This window comes from Pinus tabuliformis, chromosome 5_2, assembly GCF_031772625.1.
Source record: "Pinus tabuliformis cultivar Carrire ecotype Pingquan chromosome 5_2, CPIR1, whole genome shotgun sequence".
In the NCBI taxonomy this organism is placed as follows: domain Eukaryota; kingdom Viridiplantae; phylum Streptophyta; class Pinopsida; order Pinales; family Pinaceae; genus Pinus; species Pinus tabuliformis.
Genome location: NC_142306.1, coordinates 962,891,943 through 962,910,669, shown reverse-complemented (window position 1 = coordinate 962,910,669; position 18,727 = coordinate 962,891,943). Strand labels below are relative to the sequence as shown.

General features: G+C 38.4%; 1 protein-coding gene across 2 annotated transcripts; it reads left to right on the top strand.

Annotated features, from left to right (window-relative positions):
- The first annotated feature begins 6,230 nt into the window (after nucleotides 1-6,230).
- Nucleotides 6,231-18,092, top strand: LOC149162490 (pectinesterase-like). 2 transcript variants are annotated; one of them, XM_089437292.1, is made up of 3 exons: nucleotides 6,231-7,373; nucleotides 16,599-17,299; nucleotides 17,580-18,092. In XM_089437292.1, exons 1-2 carry the CDS (start codon nucleotides 6,347-6,349, stop codon nucleotides 17,285-17,287), a joined length of 1,716 nt encoding a protein of 571 aa, XP_089293418.1. In that variant the 5' UTR covers nucleotides 6,231-6,346; the 3' UTR covers nucleotides 17,288-17,299; nucleotides 17,580-18,092. The 2 variants fall into 2 exon arrangements, with proteins under 2 accessions (XP_089293418.1, XP_089293419.1); XM_089437293.1 differs by having other exon boundaries at nucleotides 17,392-18,092.
- Nucleotides 18,093-18,727: the final 635 nt, after the last annotated feature.

Genomic DNA, 18,727 nt, shown 5'->3' with positions numbered 1-18,727 from the left:
TCTCAGAATCCGGTATGAAACTCTTAAGATGCGAAGTAATGAAAGCGTAGCTAATTATTTCCTGCGTATGGATGAGATTGTGAATTGTATGAGGGATCTGGGTGAAGAATTTGAGGAAGTTGTCTTAGTTCAAAAGGTTTTGAGATCTCTGTCTACTAAATTTGATTCTAAAGTATCTGCCATAGAAGAAAAGGAGAATGTGCGGAAAATTACCATGTCACAGCTTCACGGGATCTTAACTGCTTTTGAAATGCGACAAGAGGTACCACCAGAGGCCGCATTCGAAGTGTCAGAGGAAGAAGATGAGGTAAATTTTGTCAAGAATCTTGAACGGGGAACTGGACGGTTCAAAGATAAGCTGCCTTTCAAATGTTTTCTATGTGGTAGAGTTGGTCACTATGCTGCTAGATGTCCTCATAACAAAGAAAGGATATATGAAGAAGATGGTAGAAGCTATTATTCCCATATTAAAAGTTCATTAAATGATAGTGAAGATATTAGAAGTCTCATGGCGCACAAGAAGAAGAATGCTTCATCCAATAATAGCGAGGATATTAAAAGTCTCATGGCACATGAAGAGAAGAATGCAGAAACTGAAGAAGCTGCCAAATTAAAAGAACTATTGGAAACAGAAACCAGGGTAAGGGAGAGATTGCAGGATATAGCAAAAGATCAGAGCACAACTATTCAGAGACTTGAATCAAAGATCCTCTCTCTAAAAGAAGATCTTGAAGATCAAGAACATGAAGTGATCAAACTAAAGCGACAAGTGGAAGAAGGGAGAAAAGTTGAAGAAGACCTAAGGAAGCAGTATCTGAAAAAGGAAGAACAACATCAGGTTGAGGTAAATATCTTGAAAGGTAAACTAGAAGAAAAGGATAAGCTCTTACGATTTCAAGATAGTTCTAAAGTCTTGGATGATATTCTTAATAGTCAAAGATCTCCTGCTATCAAGACTGGTCTTGGTTTTCATGAATATGGTGAAGGTGAATCTAGTTCACAAGGTGAGGCAAGAAACTCTAATGAGAAATCTGAAATGCTCAAGGAACAACCAAGGAAAGAAATTCCTCAAGGAAGATCCTTTACTCCTAACTATGGACGTGATAGACGATTATTTCCTCCGCTGAATAATGTTGAATGTTATGTATGTCATAATCTTGGACATGTTGCAGCCAGATGCAGAAGTAGAATGGTTCAAGAAAGATCATCGCATCCCAAGTATTTCAGAGGGTATTGCTTTGCCTGCAATGCATATGGACACAAAGCAATTGATTGTGATAGAAGGAACATGAAAAATATAAGGTGTTATACATGCAACAACTATGGGCATAAAGCAAGGGAATGCAGGAGCAGATTTCAAAATTCAAGACAAGGGGACCATACATCATCACAGTTACAGGAATTGAAGAAGACAGAGACAGAAAGGTGTGGGACAACTCAGTCAGCTGACATAACAGACACAGGGGAATCTGAAAGTGATGAGATTCAGTATTCCATCCTGCATACGCTGAAATAATGAAGACAAGTCGCGTATATACGCGAGTTACAGGCTGCAAAGTCGCGTATATGGAGAAAGGGCAGCAGAACAGACTCAGGAAATGGTTCAGACATGGTTGGCTCACACTCAGGGGGAGAATATTCTTCAAATAATGCATTGTTGGCATTATGGTTAGAAGTTGTTGATAAAGTCTATGAAGCTAAATGATACATCTTACTGTTTAGGAATGGGATTGCAGGCTGATGCTTATGGTACAGATCATGATGCTGTTGGTGGCTTTCATAAGTCTTGGTCTAGATATTTCGTCTCTATGTCATGTATCTCTTGTGATATCTCTTTTTATGGTGTCAAGGTCATGTAACGGCCTATGTTGGTTTCCCCACTATGCCTGGGATGAATGATGAATGTATGTTGAGTCTTTTGGTGATAGGAAGGTCTTCTATGATGTATAAGTCCTTGTTCTTCTTGAAGAACATCTTTTGCAGATCTTGCCTACAGTCAAGGGGAGCATGAACAGCACAATTCAGCAAGAGCAGGATGGATAGATTGGTACACTTTGGCATACACAAAGGGGGAGCACAGTTGGAGATTTCAGCAAGTACTCAGGGGGAGTATGGACAGCAGAAGGTATACCAAAGAAGAGAATATCTTGGTCCGCCCTTTGCCCTTGATGTCAAAGGGGGAGAGTGACTTGGTGTAGTGGTTGCCATCAAGTCCAAAGGGGGAGATTGTTGGCATTATGATTCAAGTGTTGTCCTTGATGGCAACTCACTCAGAGGTTGGTACAGATGCTCAGAAGTTGGTACAGGTAATGGCAACTTAATCAGAAGACAGATCCTAGTACAGCTTACCAAGGAAGTTCATACACGCAGGTTTGTTAAGCCCAAGTCGCGTGTACACGCAGGTTGGCTTCAGAAAAAGCGCGTGTATGTGGAAAAGTACCTTTGGTCCATGGCGGTTAGTCCTTGGAAGTTGTGCCTATGGTTTCGGACCATTGTGTCTCGACGGGCGTGTCGATCCCTAGTTTTGAAGTTGATGGTATTGTGTTTCTATGGTTTTGGCTCTTGGTATTGAACAAGGCCTAAGGCTATATAAGGAGAAGATCACTAGGCAAAGAGATGTGTGTGGGTGTCTGACGCAGTGAGAGGATCTGGTATTGCTGGTTATCTGTTCGGGACGCTTGGCAAGGGTCGGATCTGACAGCAAAGGCAGAAGTAATCATTTCTAGATCTGCACGCGGGTTGCCTTTGGAGAAAGAGCGTATACACGCGGTTTTGGTACAGTGAAGTAGCGTATGCATGATAAGGGTTGATATTTCAGGTTGTTGCTGATTCTGGTGGTTGTTGCAGAGTTCTAGATTCTGGTTTGGGTTCTGTGTTCTTGATGACAGGGTTTCAGTGATTCGGTATTGGGTTGTTTAATGAATTATGATGCAAGTATAAGTTGATGATTGTATTGCGGTAATGTTTGCTTTGTACTCTTGGATCCAGTCTGAAAATTGATGAAACGTGGTCCCTGAAGGTTGTAGGGTCAGCACCTACGTACTAGTAAATGGATCAGCTAGTACAAGAGCTGAGGGAGTTGTAGCTCCCTTCCAGAAGTAGTTGGAAAACGAAAGAGAGGGTTGTAGCCCTCTGCAGGTTGTAGCCTGCATACTGGTAAAGGACTGCACCAGTATATTGTAAAAGAAGTTTCTCATTAAAGAAGAAAGAGACGAATTGCAGCAGGTGGTTTTCACCCACATTGGGTTTCCACCTTATATCATGGTGTTCATGTGTGTGGCTCTTGTGTGATGTTCTGTTCTGTTATACTGCACCTGTTTACTGTTAAATTGCTTAATAATGTTCTGATGCATTTACTGAAGATAAGATTAACTGAATCATAAGATATCTGCATATACGCTAGTTGCTTTAGACACAGTCGCGTGTACACGCGGATTCACTTAACTGAAGTCGCGTATATGTTTCTGAGTATGAAATTGAAAAGGTTTTATTGATCTGATAATACTGATTCACCCCCCCTCTCAGTATTATTTCCAACATTAAGATCTTTGTAGCTTAAACGAGCATCTTGAAAATCTTTAGATTCTCAAGATTGATCATTATTAAAAATAGATTCTCTGATTGTTATCCTTTATTGGTGCAATATAAAAACTGGAACTAAACCTCGAAAGGGGTTGTTCAAGTTGTAATATTATTTTTTGACACAAGCTTAGACTTGAGATTACGTTAATTGTAATTGGTTCTCTGCAATCGAATGGAAGTGTTTATTACTTAGATTTAGTCTGTTGTGCTAATTTCTTCATAAGGCAATTCGATTCCGGATTTGGGCCGATCTTGGAAACAACGATGCCTTCTCTTGTATTATTCAATTGGTGTTTGATTATATTGTTCCAACTATTTCTACTTGCGCAATTGTTCTTAATTTCTCGTTGCATGTTTGTTAAATTGAATGCTCTGTTTTGAATTAGGTTAATTGAAATCGTTATAGAATAGATATGTTGTAGTGAATCTGTTACGAGTAATGTTCTTCCTTTCCGTTCCTATAGATTATCATAGATTACTATTTTGCTTTCTTAATCACTTTTGATAATATGATTATGTAATATTTATTCCGAAGTTGTTGTTCCCTAAGAAACAACTTGATGTTAAGTAGGTTTTCTTTCGCTGTGTCCTTTAGAAGTTAATGTTTTGAATAGATTGCGATAACTAAAGATTGCATCTTGAGTTGATTCATTTGATATTGCAGCTTTGCTTTTCAATAGGATTATAGTAACTAGTCATATCTGCATTTCTTTTGCATAAACTATGTTGATAACCTTGAAATAGAAAAATGAAAACTCGGGTTGATAAATTAATGTGTAGTAGTTAGTTGTTCCTTTTAGGAACAATTAATTAGCTCAACAATAATCCCCTTGGAAGTTCAAAAGGAGATTTGTCAACTTGAATATTGGGAATTTGGGGAAAGAGCATACTTTTTAGACTCTAAAGTGGGAAATTAGGAATTCAAAAGGATTCCAGACCTTGGCAAATTTAGAAAGAGAAAATTGCACTTCCTACATTATGTTGCAGGTTACCAACAATTGGACTCATTACTTCATTTGGTCATCCGAAACAAACAAGTGGATCACTACAAGATATTTGCAGGTTAGGAGGATTTGAAATGCCTTCTCAAAAGCATGAAGTATTATTTGGATGATATTCTTGTATGTATGCAAAGGGTGGAGAAGTACGTAATTATGTTGGATTCAAATTCAGACTCATATAACATCTCTGACACTCCCACAGTGATCAACGCTCCATCGGTCAACATTGCTTCACCAAATAACTTTGTTCCTCCAACAAATGGAGACTCTCTGTCTATGGTAGTTATCTTCGACTAGAGGTAGTAGCCTCGTAGTAGCTTTTTTTTTTGACATTTGTTCAGTGTTGTCAGCGCATTTATGATTTGGTGGATTACAAAGCTTTATCACATTGAATTAAGGCCGATTCATACTCCTCTCCATGACATTTCCTCTATCGTCTACTCTCTATATCTAGGTTTTCTTTTTATTTCTTTGTATTGAGAGGCTAGATCTTTGTATTAGACTCATATGATGACATCTTATGAGTAATGTCTAATTTGATATTGTTAAAGGATGGGAGGTAGTATTTTTGTTACACAACATTATGGTCACAGAACAATTTGCAATTTCAAACGGTGCCTATTGATATCCATGTACTTTTGTAAACATATTTTGATTAATGAAATTTTTGTGTCGATTTACCAAAAAAAAAAAAGTGTATATGCTATTAGTTGAAATAATTGAAATAAAATAATAAAGGAAAAATTGATGAACATTAATATTAGGGTTAGAGTTTAATTTGGTCCTCATTAACTATGAAGGTTAAGGTTAGAGTTTAATCTAATCCCTTCATGTGGGAAGAGGATGAATAATATATCCTCTCTATTAAATCCTAGTGATAATTTTTTTCTTTAATAAATTGCCAATATGCAAAATTGCTAAATTTCAAATTTTTGTTACATAACACAGAGTCTAATTAATGGATGAAATAGTCTTGGCATTTTTTCTCGTGAATTTTACCCAAAATTTGGTAGGAATTTTTTTAAGAATTATAAATTTAATTTCAAAGTTTGAGTGCCTTGAGATTTTTAGTAATGAATCTATTTATTCATTTAAAAGCGTTTATGAAAGATTTTTCGGCGAAAATCACATGAGAAACCATTTGTCGACGCGTTTCGAACCAACCAGTGTGGTTCATCGTCATTTAAAAGCGTATTTTAAAAAGAAAAAATCAAAATCTTTTTATTAATTAATTGTATTACCAAATTCTAGCCTTAAAACCTATTTTATCTATTAATTAGACTTGTCTAATCAGGTCGCCTAGAAAATAATGGAATTTCCAACAAGATTTTGACAAAATTTAACTATTTTTTTTGAAGGCCAAAATAATGGAATATTCAACGAGATTTTGAAAAAATTTAACTAATTTTTTTTGAAATATAGATTATAGCTGCCAAGCTCAAGGATTTTGGGTGTCTATAAAATTCTTAATGGTGATAAGTTCATTTCCACTTAAAAAAACTATTCAAATGCTGTAATGGTTGGATTTCTTAATTTTCTTTGACTATTTCAAATTTAAAACGGGCTGTACTTAGCGGCGTTAAGGTCTGCCCGTGACGCGCCACCGACACAGTCTGTCAGTTCACGCTTAAATATTCGCTCTGGATTCCCCCACATTCCGAACATCTCCCTTGCCCCAACGGAGTCCAAGATCACGCGAATCCAAATTTCTGTGCGACAATATAGTTGCAGTGGCATTCATATAACAAATTCATCAGACGATAATGAGAAGTATGAGGCGAGAAAAAAGGACGATGAAGGGCTTTTTAATGTTACTCAGAATGAATATCGTGGCTTCGTTTCTCTTGATCACAATCCTCCTCCTTGCGCTCTCTGCTCAACTCTCAGCTAATCATTTCTCAGCCCGCAGAGGTCATTCAAAGAAGCTCTCAGTTCAGAAATCCTCTGCCAGCCATATCATAGATTTAGCATGCCAGGCGTCACAGTACCCGGACCTCTGCAAGTCATCTCTCCGGGCCAATTCTAATATTAGTGAAAATGCAGGGCCAGAGGAAATCATTGGTGCCGCCATGGATCTCTCGTCCGCCCAAACCACAGAAAGTTATCTTCACTCTAAACAGCTGCTCACCACTTCAACTAACGCGAACTTCACGGGCGCCGTTAACGACTGTTTGGAATACCTGCAGGGTTCCATGACATATATTGCCAAGAGCAGGACTCAGCAGCTGAACGAAAGGAATATTAAAGACGTCAAGATCTGGATGAGCGCAGCGCTGAGTTATCAGTATGACTGCAGTTCGGCTCTCAAATATGTCAATACCACACAGATGGTGGGGAGATCCATGCAAGAGTTAATTACAGTTATGAACTTCACTAGTAATGCTCTGAGTATGGTCGATGCTTTGGATACTTACGGGAAGGATATGGTCATATGGAAGCCTCCCAAAACGGAGAGAACATCCAATTTATCTACCACTGCACATTATTACCATCACAATAATAAAATTTGGGATGTATTACAGATAAATGAATTCGTTCCCAATGTTACCGTTTCCAAGGATGAATCCTCCATGAGCATTCAACAAGCGGTGAACAGTGCACCTGATTTTTCTGATAGGAGATTCGTGATATATGTAAAGACTGGGGTCTATGAGGAGACTGTTAGGGTTCCTCCCAATAAGACTAATCTCATGTTTGTGGGCGATGGCATGGATAAGACTGTGATCAGGGGGTCTATGAGTGTGCCGTCCCTCCCTGGTGTTCCCTCTACATATGACTCTGCAACTGTTGGTAATACTCATCGTGCTTCCTTTTCTTTGTCTTCTTCATATCCAGTTGGAATTTTGTTTTCCAAAACTCTGGATTGTTATTGTATTTCATGATGGTGTGGTTGCTCGTTGTTCTTAGATGCGTTGAATTCCATGCGTTAATACTTTTGAATTAAACGATTCCGAGTGGAGTAGTTATTTGGGACTTTGTGGTTTTCTTGCACGGTCTTTTTACTTTTTTTCATTGAAAGAGGTCAAATGGTTGCTGTCACTGACCGAGTTTGCTGTATAGGGTCCTTTATTTTTTGGTTATTTTCTTATAAAAATGGGTTTTTTTTTTCTGCATTCAAATTGCAGGAAGATTGTAATTTTGAAGACCACAATTAACATTCATACAGCAATCCATTAAGGTGCCTTCACGAAAATGGCATGTAGCTCCGTCATAGAGCAGCCCGCTGGACCCCCTAAAGAACCAAAGATAGCTCAAAACTCTTGTCCAATCTGTAGCCAAGGAATCCACTACCATTGCTTACAGGTCCTTCTGCAGTGACACATGGTTTGCCCTTTCGGTGATGTTGTTCAGGTTTATTACTAAAAAATGCCAAACAAAACGCTGATGGCCTGGATGTGGTAAGCTTCAATAACGGTCCAAAGAAAGGTGGAGATATGACGGACAAGAGCCTCTTCCAAACAATCAAATGGGAAAAGGATTATTGAATATCCAATTAACGAGTAAGAATTTTACCACTGAGGTTCAATTTATATTAATTGACTTGCTAGGAAATGCTGATCTAGAAGTATCGACAAGAATTCAGATGGGAGGAGAAGGGAACAGTCAAAATCCAAATTATGTTGTTTTGAGTAGATTTTTTTTAAATATTGTTGTACGTTTGTGTGACGGCCCTTGTAGCTAATCCCTCGTAAATGTTGTTATGGATTGTAATTCATGTAAATAATCTGGAAATGTAAACACATTGACTGAATGAGGAAGTGGACATGGATTCAGAGGGATTGAGGAGGAGGAATCGCTTGTAAACCCAAGCCTTGCATTTATTTCATCACCTAAATCCTCGCTGGTTTAATGCCACTGTTATGCAGACATTTATTGGAGAGAATGGGCCTCATGGTTAGAGGATGAGCCTGCAGTCTTGATTCTTGTAGCGACGTGCATGTGGTCACCATGCTTGATGTATGAGGAGAAGAGAATCCTGGGGAAGGGAATACGATTGGGGGATTATGCAATATGCGCAAGTCTGTCTAGGGGACACGAAGGAGGGTAGAGAGCAAGAGAGTGTAGAGTCGAAGTGGGCAGTGGTTGAGATCTGCTTGGACAAACACATTTCTTTGTGTTTTGCGCTTGTGGGATGGATTTCCCTGTATGTTGTTGAGGCCCGTGTTTGTGCCTATGCTTTGTTTTGCTAAGGCTTGTATGGTGCTTGTGTGTTGTTTGGGTTCCAGAGAGAGTTTGGTGGAGTAGTGATACTTAGGGGCTACCTGGGCTAAGAAACTTGTAAAGGCTTGCTCATTGATAAACACCCGAGTTGTGGCTAGCCTTGGGACTGAAAAACCACTAGGAAACTTGTTGGGTTGATAACCTACATAGGTACTAGCTAGGATTGAGAAACTCTAAGTGTAACCTTGGTGTTGATAAACACTAGTGTTAGCACCCACTAATAAAATACTTGGATGAGTGTGCTATTTTTTCCTACTATAGCTAATCCAACTGATAAACTTCCCATTATACACATGAAATTCTTCTCCTAGAATTGAATTGAGACTCTCTGTGCCTTGCTTGAACCCTTGTGGTTGTTGTATACTGGGTCGGGTTTCTTTATGGTGTTACAACTGGGGGTTGTTGTGGAATCACTTGAGAAATCGAATCCGCCTCTTACCATTGTTAACTAGTTGAGAACTCATGAGCAATTGCCCTTAGACTTTGAATCTGGCCCAGGGTGGTCAACTGCAAGAAAGATTGCAGTGCAATTGGCCTACGGTTGGGTGGAGAGTTGAAGTCCCTCCGTCAATTGCTAGTCATTCTAAGATAATAAGATAAGTGTTTACTTGTATACTTATTGCACTTGAATGTTGAATGTTATTGTTGTATAACATTGTGTGTGTGTAATAACACTGTTAATGAAGGTCTATGTGTTCTTGTATATGTTTGCAATGGTGTGTATTGCATGAATTCTCTCTAGGAATGAGGGGTTGGAAGCTCCCTATGTATACTGATATACTTCCTATTTTGCAGAGTCATTTTCCTATCTAGTATTGACTGCTCAGAATTTAAGTTAAACTTTTATGGTGCTTAAAAGTCCATGTTTAATTATTACTTGTTGCTAGTGGGACTTTGTGCTTGGGCATTAGAGGGTCTGGCTGTTTCAAGGACTAGATGTTGCTTATTATAAGTTAACATGGATCTTTTTTGTGTATTTGACTGTTGTTTCCTTGTTTGGAACAATGCTTGGAATGATGCACATATGCATGGATATGCCAAGAGGCATGAGAGAATTTGGTTCGGAACCTGTGTGGACAGGTTTGGTGTTTTGTAGTTGAATTTACAGAGCATGATAGCTATGAATAAGGCTCAATCGCAATGCTTGAGTGGAAGGAATGGTTTTATTGTCATGAATGTGTTTTATTCATGGTTAGTGCTTGGAGTTCATTTGCATTGATGCATGAATGTGAACTTTCGTGATTGAGCACGTTCTAGTTGGAACTAGGATCGCACTGAGTGTTTGGTTAACTCCTAGAGTTAACTTAGGAAAACCATTGAAGTTTTGGTTTGAGAAAGCAAAAATTGCTTGCTATTTGAGGTCGGACTTGGTTTAGTTTGGGGAGGTATGGAGGTCCAGGCATTCAGGACGAATAGCAGTGACTATGTCTTTAGTTGGGCCGAACTTGGTTTTATGCAAGGGATAAGTAGACCAGACCAAGTGAAGGTCCAATGTGGGGCCCTCGCAGAGGATTTGGAGTGCGGGGCCGGACTCAAGTTGAGTGACTTGGAGGTTCGGATGTGGGCCTGTCCGGAGGTGCATGCTTGAGTGTTAGTCCAAAGGCCTAGATGTGGGCTAGGCTTGGACTAGTGTGGGAACAAGAGCTAGTGCAGAGTTTCGAGGTCAGGACCTTGGTTAAGATGTTAATTTTTCACAAGGGCTAGATTCTTGAAAATAAATTATAATGGGAAATTGCCACATTGCAGGTTATAGGGTGGTCTTGTGGGCTTGTGTGGAGTGGTGACATGGCACGCCACGTTGGCGCAACAAAGGGCATGCTGGCACTTGAGGATGATGTGGACCATGCGGGTGAGGTGGGGGATTGCCACGTGGGTGTCGTGTGGCAAGTCTTGCTACTGTGGTGGGATTAAAGTGGTAAAAGTTTAAATCGTCATATCTTTTGCTTTGGATGTCGGATTTCGATAAAGTTTATATTGTTGTAAAGCTCTTGATGAGCTGAATGTGATGGTGTAGCCTAAGGTTAATTCTACTAACTTTGGGGAAGGAGAATTTTTGTAACCTCATTTCCATAATGAGATCATGGAGGTTGGGTTAAGAGAAAGTAACACCTCCAACTCAGTTGGTTTGGGCTAAGGGGGTGGGAGGGGCTGTTAAAATTTGAAGGATAAAGTATCTGGAACTTGTTACCCCTCTTTCAGCAAGGGTACCCCAAAGTTTTTTTGACAAAGGACCATGTTATTTGTAAGCCCAAATGTGTGCAATATTTTGGCCTTGTAGGCCATGCAGGATGAAGTGTAAAAATATATCCTAGTTCCAAGCAATGTTATCAGAGTTTAATCGCTGATTGAACCGGTAGACCCCTCTAACTGGAAACCAGACCGAAACCGATAAAAAAATTGGTCGACTAAAAAAACATAAAATATTTGAATCTAAAAGAAAAACATAGATATTCATGTGCATCCATATGAATTCAAACCATTTATACACAAATAAGCAAAATTTCTCATTTATATAGCATGTGGGTGCACATAACCAAAATAACAAGAAGTGCAGTCCATCTCTGAACTAAAAGTACATCAACAAACATGCCCTAGATGGCCTTTAGCATCCAAAAAGAATTATGCTACAAGAAATACCTATATATCATCAAATCATTGCCTATTTTGGGATCTTCGTCATCACTATCACTCTCTAAGCATTAAAATAAAGATATAAAAAGCTTAGCATGTCAAGTCAAGATTTTGTTTGAGTGATGGGTACATTTTTAGTAGGGGCATGGTAGAGGAGTTCAACAATCAATATCACTAACATCAAGTTACGTAAAGGGCTTGGTACTCTTGATTAAATGTGACTTCCATACCTCCTTACAAGACAAAATCCAATGGAAATGTTGCAATCTCTCCATTCCTGAAATATTGAAAAATTGTTAAGTCTGCTGGATTTTGAGTGGGAATTAAAATTCTACCTTTTCCATATGAAATCTAATGAGGTCGAAACAACTCTGGTGTTTGGAATCAATTTGCAAGTAGTCCCACCCGTGTTCTCAAACATCTTGAGTCAATTAATGATATTGTTAAAAATTTAAGTAAAAGGATGAAAATGGAAGATAAGGAGAATCTCACTTTCGCTTTAAGAATTTAACTTTACCATTAATTGCTTAACATTAATAGGGTCCTCTTAGTCTCATCTTCATGGTGCTTGGTTTTATGGCTTTGCTAATAGCCCCTTGGTGGGTTATAACTCCCTTCCTTAATGGACATGCTTATGTCCTGGGTTGGCATTCGAGCATCATGGAGGTGGATCTATTAGGACACATGGCTTAATGGAACACTTATTTTATTAGCCTTGTAAAGGTGATCACACTATGTAAGGGTGGAAACACCATCTTGTTGTTGTCTTAGTGCACCTATTTTTTTATTTCCCATATGGACTATTTCTCTTATGTGTGCACACCATTTTGGCTATGGCGATCATTTTTCATGGTAGTCTCACAATTCACAATGCTTTTGTGCTCCACGAGGCAATGTTTCACATTCTTCGAGGCAAGGCAAGAAATCTATTGCACTCTTTGGCACAAGCTAAGTCATCTTTAAATCAAAACACCCAAATTTCCTTCTTCAAAGTGCCTTTTCATTTATATTTTTCATCAAAGGGGGTCGACTTCTCATGGGGTAGCCGTGAAGGTTAAAACTAAAAGTAACAACATGGCACATCTTATGAGCAAAGCAAGGGTCACACTCCTATGGACCAAGATCAAATGGACAAACAAGCAAATTAAACCTTAAATAATGAAAGCAAGTTAAATTTGGACTAAGTCAAGGAGCTGTCCACCTTTTATCTAGTTGTTGGGGGGTCAAGGAAGGTTCTCCAATTCAACTTTGAGCAACTTAAGGGACGTGCTTGACCTCTTTTGGCTTCCTAAAATTATTCCAATCCAATCTAACCTATTTTGAAGGGGAACATTGAACTTCTAATGCAAATTGGTCTCCAACCAAGCAAGTTGAGCCTCTCCCAAGGGGACGTTAACCTCTTTTAGAGGGCTTTAATTAATGCAAAGTCAAATTTTTGCAATGACCTAGTCTCCAAGTCTATTGTTGATGACAAGTCAATCTTTCTTGAGCTTCTTAGATAATTTATAAGGAAAAAAAGGGGATGTGATGTTGAGAGCCTCTTCTAAATAGAGAGCTCACTATTCTTCCAAATCGTTGTGAATTGTTAATATCATTTTTTCCGTAATGTCACATTTTCATGAAACTTTGGTGTCAACATTGAAGTCTCTTTTTCTTGGCTATTTTACATATTTTTAAGGGAATCATTGTGTTAATTCGATTCATTGAAGGACATTTTTGTCAGTTGGAGGGAGATGTCTAGGGTAAATTCTCTTAGTTCTTTCTTGTTGGTATTAGGTAAGCATCAAATCTCCTTGTTGGGACATACCCTAGAGGTTCCTCAACAAGGGTTTTGATTTTGTTTCATTCCATAGTTGATATTATGGTTGAATGCTTTCGCTTTAGAGGGATCCCTTCTAATGGGGTTTGGTTTCATAACTTGTCTTGATTAGACAAGGAAGTAATTTAACTTTTAGGGTTCTACCTTCTTTCCCTAATCTACAAGCATTGAATAAACCAATTTAAGAGGGGCATTCATCTTAACGCCAATTGTCCTATGGGGATAAGGCACTTAAGCCCTAATCCAACAACCAACCACCTTTTTTTAAACAAAATTCAAGTTTTTGTTATTTTATTTACTTCTATTATTGAAAAATCCATAAAAATAGAAAAACACAAAATAGAAAGAAATCTATAAGATAAAAATTCCAAAAATAATCTCATTCCAAGGTGGAAATCTTTGGCTTTGTCCCTTTGTAGCTACATATAATGGCTAAGACAAATTGCCCTTTTTTGTGGATTATTTTTGCTCTAACTTATTTGTTGAGGGTTTTCAAGGTTTTCTCAAATTTGGAATAAAATTGCAGCCATCTTTTACAAGGATTTGTGAAGCCCTAGTGTAGGGTTTGAAGGAAACAACTCGAGGTCTAACCATGTAAACCCTAGTTTTACTTCTGATTGGTTTTAATTGCATAGTTATCTTGTTTAGAAGTATTTTCAGCCTCCCAAAGAGCTGGAAAGTGTTATATTTTGATTGGGAGGAAATCTGGGCTTAACCGTAGGGGGGTTAGCCCTACAATTGATGTGGTTCTGTTTTACTCATATTTCATAGCCCTAGCATTAGCACTCGTGGATACTTGATCCTAGTGTGTTTTGATACTCCCTAATGGCTTGAAAGGCACTCCAAACTTGTGTTTTCTGTAGAATTTTATCATTTACAGGCGTTGGAAGTGCAGGGCAGCAGCAAGCTTGTCATGTTTAGGTCATACAATCAAGAGGAATCCAAAAATTAACTCTTAACCTTCATCATATCTAAGGGTTGTAGGCACTGGTCTACTAACCTGTTGGTGAAACAGCTCATGGCATTGTAAAGTGAGAGGAGAGTGTGCTAAGATGGCAGTGGGTACATCTCTTGTGTGCTTACCGCTTAGCACCGTGATTGGACCTTGCTGAGGTTGCTAATCCGGGTGGTAACAGAATCATTCCTTGATTATAGGTGTAATGTCCTTTAAAAAGAATTTGGATTTACAAATTTGATCCTCAGGTCAGACCAATGTAGAGCAAAATTTCCATGGGCATGTGCTGAAGGAGGATCCTCGGCTTCTGCTGATAACTATGCAAATATGCATATGCTATTTCTGAACACCACGGTTACCCTGCAGTGAGGTGGTGTAATCATCATAAGAGCTGAGGGTAAGAACATTTTGGAACTTTGTAAACTTTATGGTTCTCTTGCATGGTCTTTTTTATTGAAAGAATCCAAATAGTGGCTGTCAATGTCCAATTTTGGTGTGTAAAGTCCTTTATTTTTGGTTATATTTTCATAAATTGGGGCTTTTTTTACTGCATTCAAATTGCAGGGAAGATGATATTTTGAAGGCCACAAGTCACATTCCTACAATGAACCATTAACGTGCCTTCATGAAAATGGTATGTTGCTCTGTCATAGAACAGCCTGCTGGACCCCCTTAAAAAGCCAAAAATGGCTCAAAACACTTGTCCAATCTTGTAGCCAAGGAATCCACTGCCATTGCTTACAAGTCCTTCTGTAGTGACACAGACTTTGCCCTTTGGGTGATGTTGCTCATGATTATTACTAAAAAAATGCCAAACATGACGCTCATGGTGTGGATGTGGATAAGCTTCAATAACAGCCCAGAGAAAGGTAGAGATATGACTGACAAGACCTCCATCCAGACAATCAATTGGGAAAAGGACTTTTGAATATCCAAGTAACAATTTAGAATTTTATGACTGATGTTCAATTTAAATTTTATATTAATCGTTTTGCTAGGGAATGCTGATGTAGAAGCATCAACAAGAATTCCGATGGGAGTGGAAGTGAACAGCCAAAATCCAAATTATGGTGTTCAGAGCAGAAAACATCTAACTATTGTTGTACATTGGAAGAATAAAATATTTAGAACCCTTCCATGATCATATGTATAATGTACTTGAAAAGGCATTGGGGTTTTGCAAATTTGATTGTCAGGGCAGACCAATGTAGAGCAAAATTTCCATTGGCACATGCTAAAGTGCGATCCTGGGCTTCTGCTGACAACCATACAAATGTGCATATGTTATTTCTGAACACAAACGGTTGCCCCTCTGAAATCAATTCCAAATCAGCTACACCTGTCGTGATGGTTTACTCCAGACCCAAACTTTCAGTGGGGGAAGCTTTTTAAGAGGCAAGATAGAATGTGAACAAGTAAGATAGAGTGTTAGATCTTTTTGTCCATTTAATTATTTTTAAATACATTTCATTTGTTTTTAATTGAGTTCTACATCAGGAACTCAATGACTCAGAGTCATTGTGTGACTCAGCTTAGCAAGTCTGAGTTAGACCGAGTCACTTGCTTACTTGACTTCTGTGGAGTTCGTTTCCTCAGCAAGGCAAGTCAAAATCATCGGATTCCTAGTGAATTGGCTGACTTTGACAACAATTATCTAATCCCAGATAAACAAAATTTCCACTCATCAGATGCAAATGCCACCATCCATTAATCTTTCTGTTGTTCAAACTATATTCAATATGAAGTTCTCACATTATGGCCATTCTCACTGGAAGAGCCAAAAATATGCAGCGAAATTTTTCCTTGAGGAATAGGGCTGACATTAAAATTCGACAGTGAACCTTAAAAATGAGGAGGAAAATGACAATCTAAAAGAAAAAGCTCAGAGCCCGAGGTTCCTAATCTGTTCATAGAGGGATCCATTTTTTTAAAAGTGGTGGGAGAAAATAAACCTCCCAATTATATTTTCTAACATCAATCGGATGAGTTTTGAAAAATTGCAATAAAACATGTAGTTAGGATTCAACTAAAATCCAAATTATACCAAACCTCAAAATCAGAAGAGTAATGTTTCACTGTTATCAGAAAAGAAAAAGGAATATTTGTGACGTGTTCTCACAGTTATATAAAAAATAAAATTCTACTAGTTCCGAAGTGGTGAGATTGTAATATCTGCATCATGCTTTGGCAGGGTAAAATAAAAATTATAAAACTATATTGGTAAAATATGGGTTTTGTTCTTGAATACAGTCAGTTGGACAATAAAGTTCTTAGGATAAAATAATGTATCTTTCATAGCTTCAATTCAATCAATTCATATTTTTCAATTTTAGTGAATCTTGCTTTAGATTGTTAGCAACTTATAATTGATTTAGTTTCACAATTGCAGCTGTAAATGCCGATGGTTTCTTAGCACGGGACATTGCATTTGAAAATGCAGCAGGGCCAGGAAGTCATCAAGCAGTAGCCCTAAGAGTTGACAGTGATCTCTCTGCCTTCTACAACTGTGCCTTTCTCGGCCACCAGGATACACTGTACACTCATACTCTTCGTCAATTCTATAGAAACTGCAGAATAGAAGGCACCGTTGACTTCATATTTGGAAACTCAGCAGCAATCTTTGAGAACTGTCTTATTCTGGTGCGTCCTCGTCAATTAAAGTCAAACAAAGGATCATCAGATCCTATTACTGCACATGGACGAATAGACCCAGCTCAGCCCACAGGGTTTGTTTTCCACAATTGCACCATCAATGGAACAGCAGAATACATGACAAATTTCTATGCCAACCCAAAAATTTACAAGGTCTATTTGGGTCGGCCATGGAAGATGTATTCCAGAGTAATTTTCATGAATTCATACCTGGGAGAACTCATTAGCCCTAAGGGATGGATGCCTTGGAAAGGAGATTTTGCTCTTGACACACTCTACTATGGGGAATACCAGAATTATGGACCGGGGGCTAAGGTTTCTGGAAGAGTGCCATGGTCTAATCAGATTCCTGAGATTAATGCAGGAATGTATTCTATTAAAAACTTCATACAGGGTGATGAATGGTTAGCGGCTACAATCAGTTAACCAAAAACAAAGGTTTGTTATTATGCATTTTTCATGTATGGGTTATATAATTGTTATTGAACACTTCTCACTTTTATTACAGTTACTCTCTATGTTCCTGACAGTGTCTGTAGTGTTCACTTGAAGTGCATTGGACTAAAAATTCTCAAGCAGCGGCCATTAAAGAAATCCACAAACAACATGATTTTCTTTTCATTGCTTCCTATGTCTTTGGAGTAGTACTGCAATTTCAGTGCGAGTCTGATTTTACTTATGCTACTCATGTTCTTAAAGAAGTTATTTGCCCTTATAGATGAAGCAACCATGAGAAATCGATTGGGCTGCTGTAAGCAAGGTGCTGTTATGGAGCTTCCACAGGGTTTTACTTCACAAAACAGTTGCCAACATGCTCTTGCAACGGGGCTGTTGGTAAGTGGCGAGCTTTCATGGCCCTAAAATAGGGATGGATGGTCACAATCTCACAAGTGTAAAATGGTGTCTCATCTTTTGGTAGATGGTGGATGCATGACACTTAGAGTAATAAGCATCCACAATATTTCTTTGTAGCTGAACTACATTTACAAACATGGATGGAGCATCAAGGAGCCAATTACTTCTCATTTGGAGGTTAACATTATTTGTACTCATTTGCAATTTGCCGTTGTGGCAATTAAGCTCTGGTAGTCTTAATTGTGGTTATAATTGTTGTATGTCTTGGTGATATTTTTCACCGAGTATAAAATGGTTTCTGTAATATTTTGTTTGACGATAAGGATAAAACGTCAGAATAATTATCCCTCCTGAGGAGCTTCTTCACTGGTTGAAATTTTTGAGAGTTTGCTGAAATGTTACACATTTATAGATTGATAGATGGAGATGATTATGTGGGAGGTTTACTGAAATAGTTAGTTATAATAGATAGGTTTTAGTGCTAGTCTTCATGATCTGCAATTGCCACAAGATGTTGCTAGATAATGAGTTGTTTGTAGAGATTAAGTGGACAAAATGGAGGTTGGGAGGCAATGTACAAATGCAAAAATATCACAAAAAGCAATAGTTGTTACAGTTACCTCCCATATTGTATGAGGCTTCATCTTGTTATTTTCATCACATTGGTGGGATTTGTTGCTGTTTCTTTGGAGAATTGGATTGACGCGGGGTGATGCATATTCATAGAGCCCTTCCTTTCATGGGGTCAAAATATTTGATGGAAGTCTTTGGATGGGGGCGTCTCACTTCTCGTTGATTGGATGATTATGCTTGCTGGTTTGGTGATCTTTTGACATATGCTTGCTTTGTTGAGCATCCCTTGGTTGCACATTTGATGGTTGGAGCATGCTATCTCATTATGGTGTGGTTTTGCTATATATGTATATCTTGGATGTGCTACAACTTGTCCATTGATGATGGTTCTATCCCCCCGCAAGGGGTTTATTAGATGACGGTGCTAGGAGGTAGATG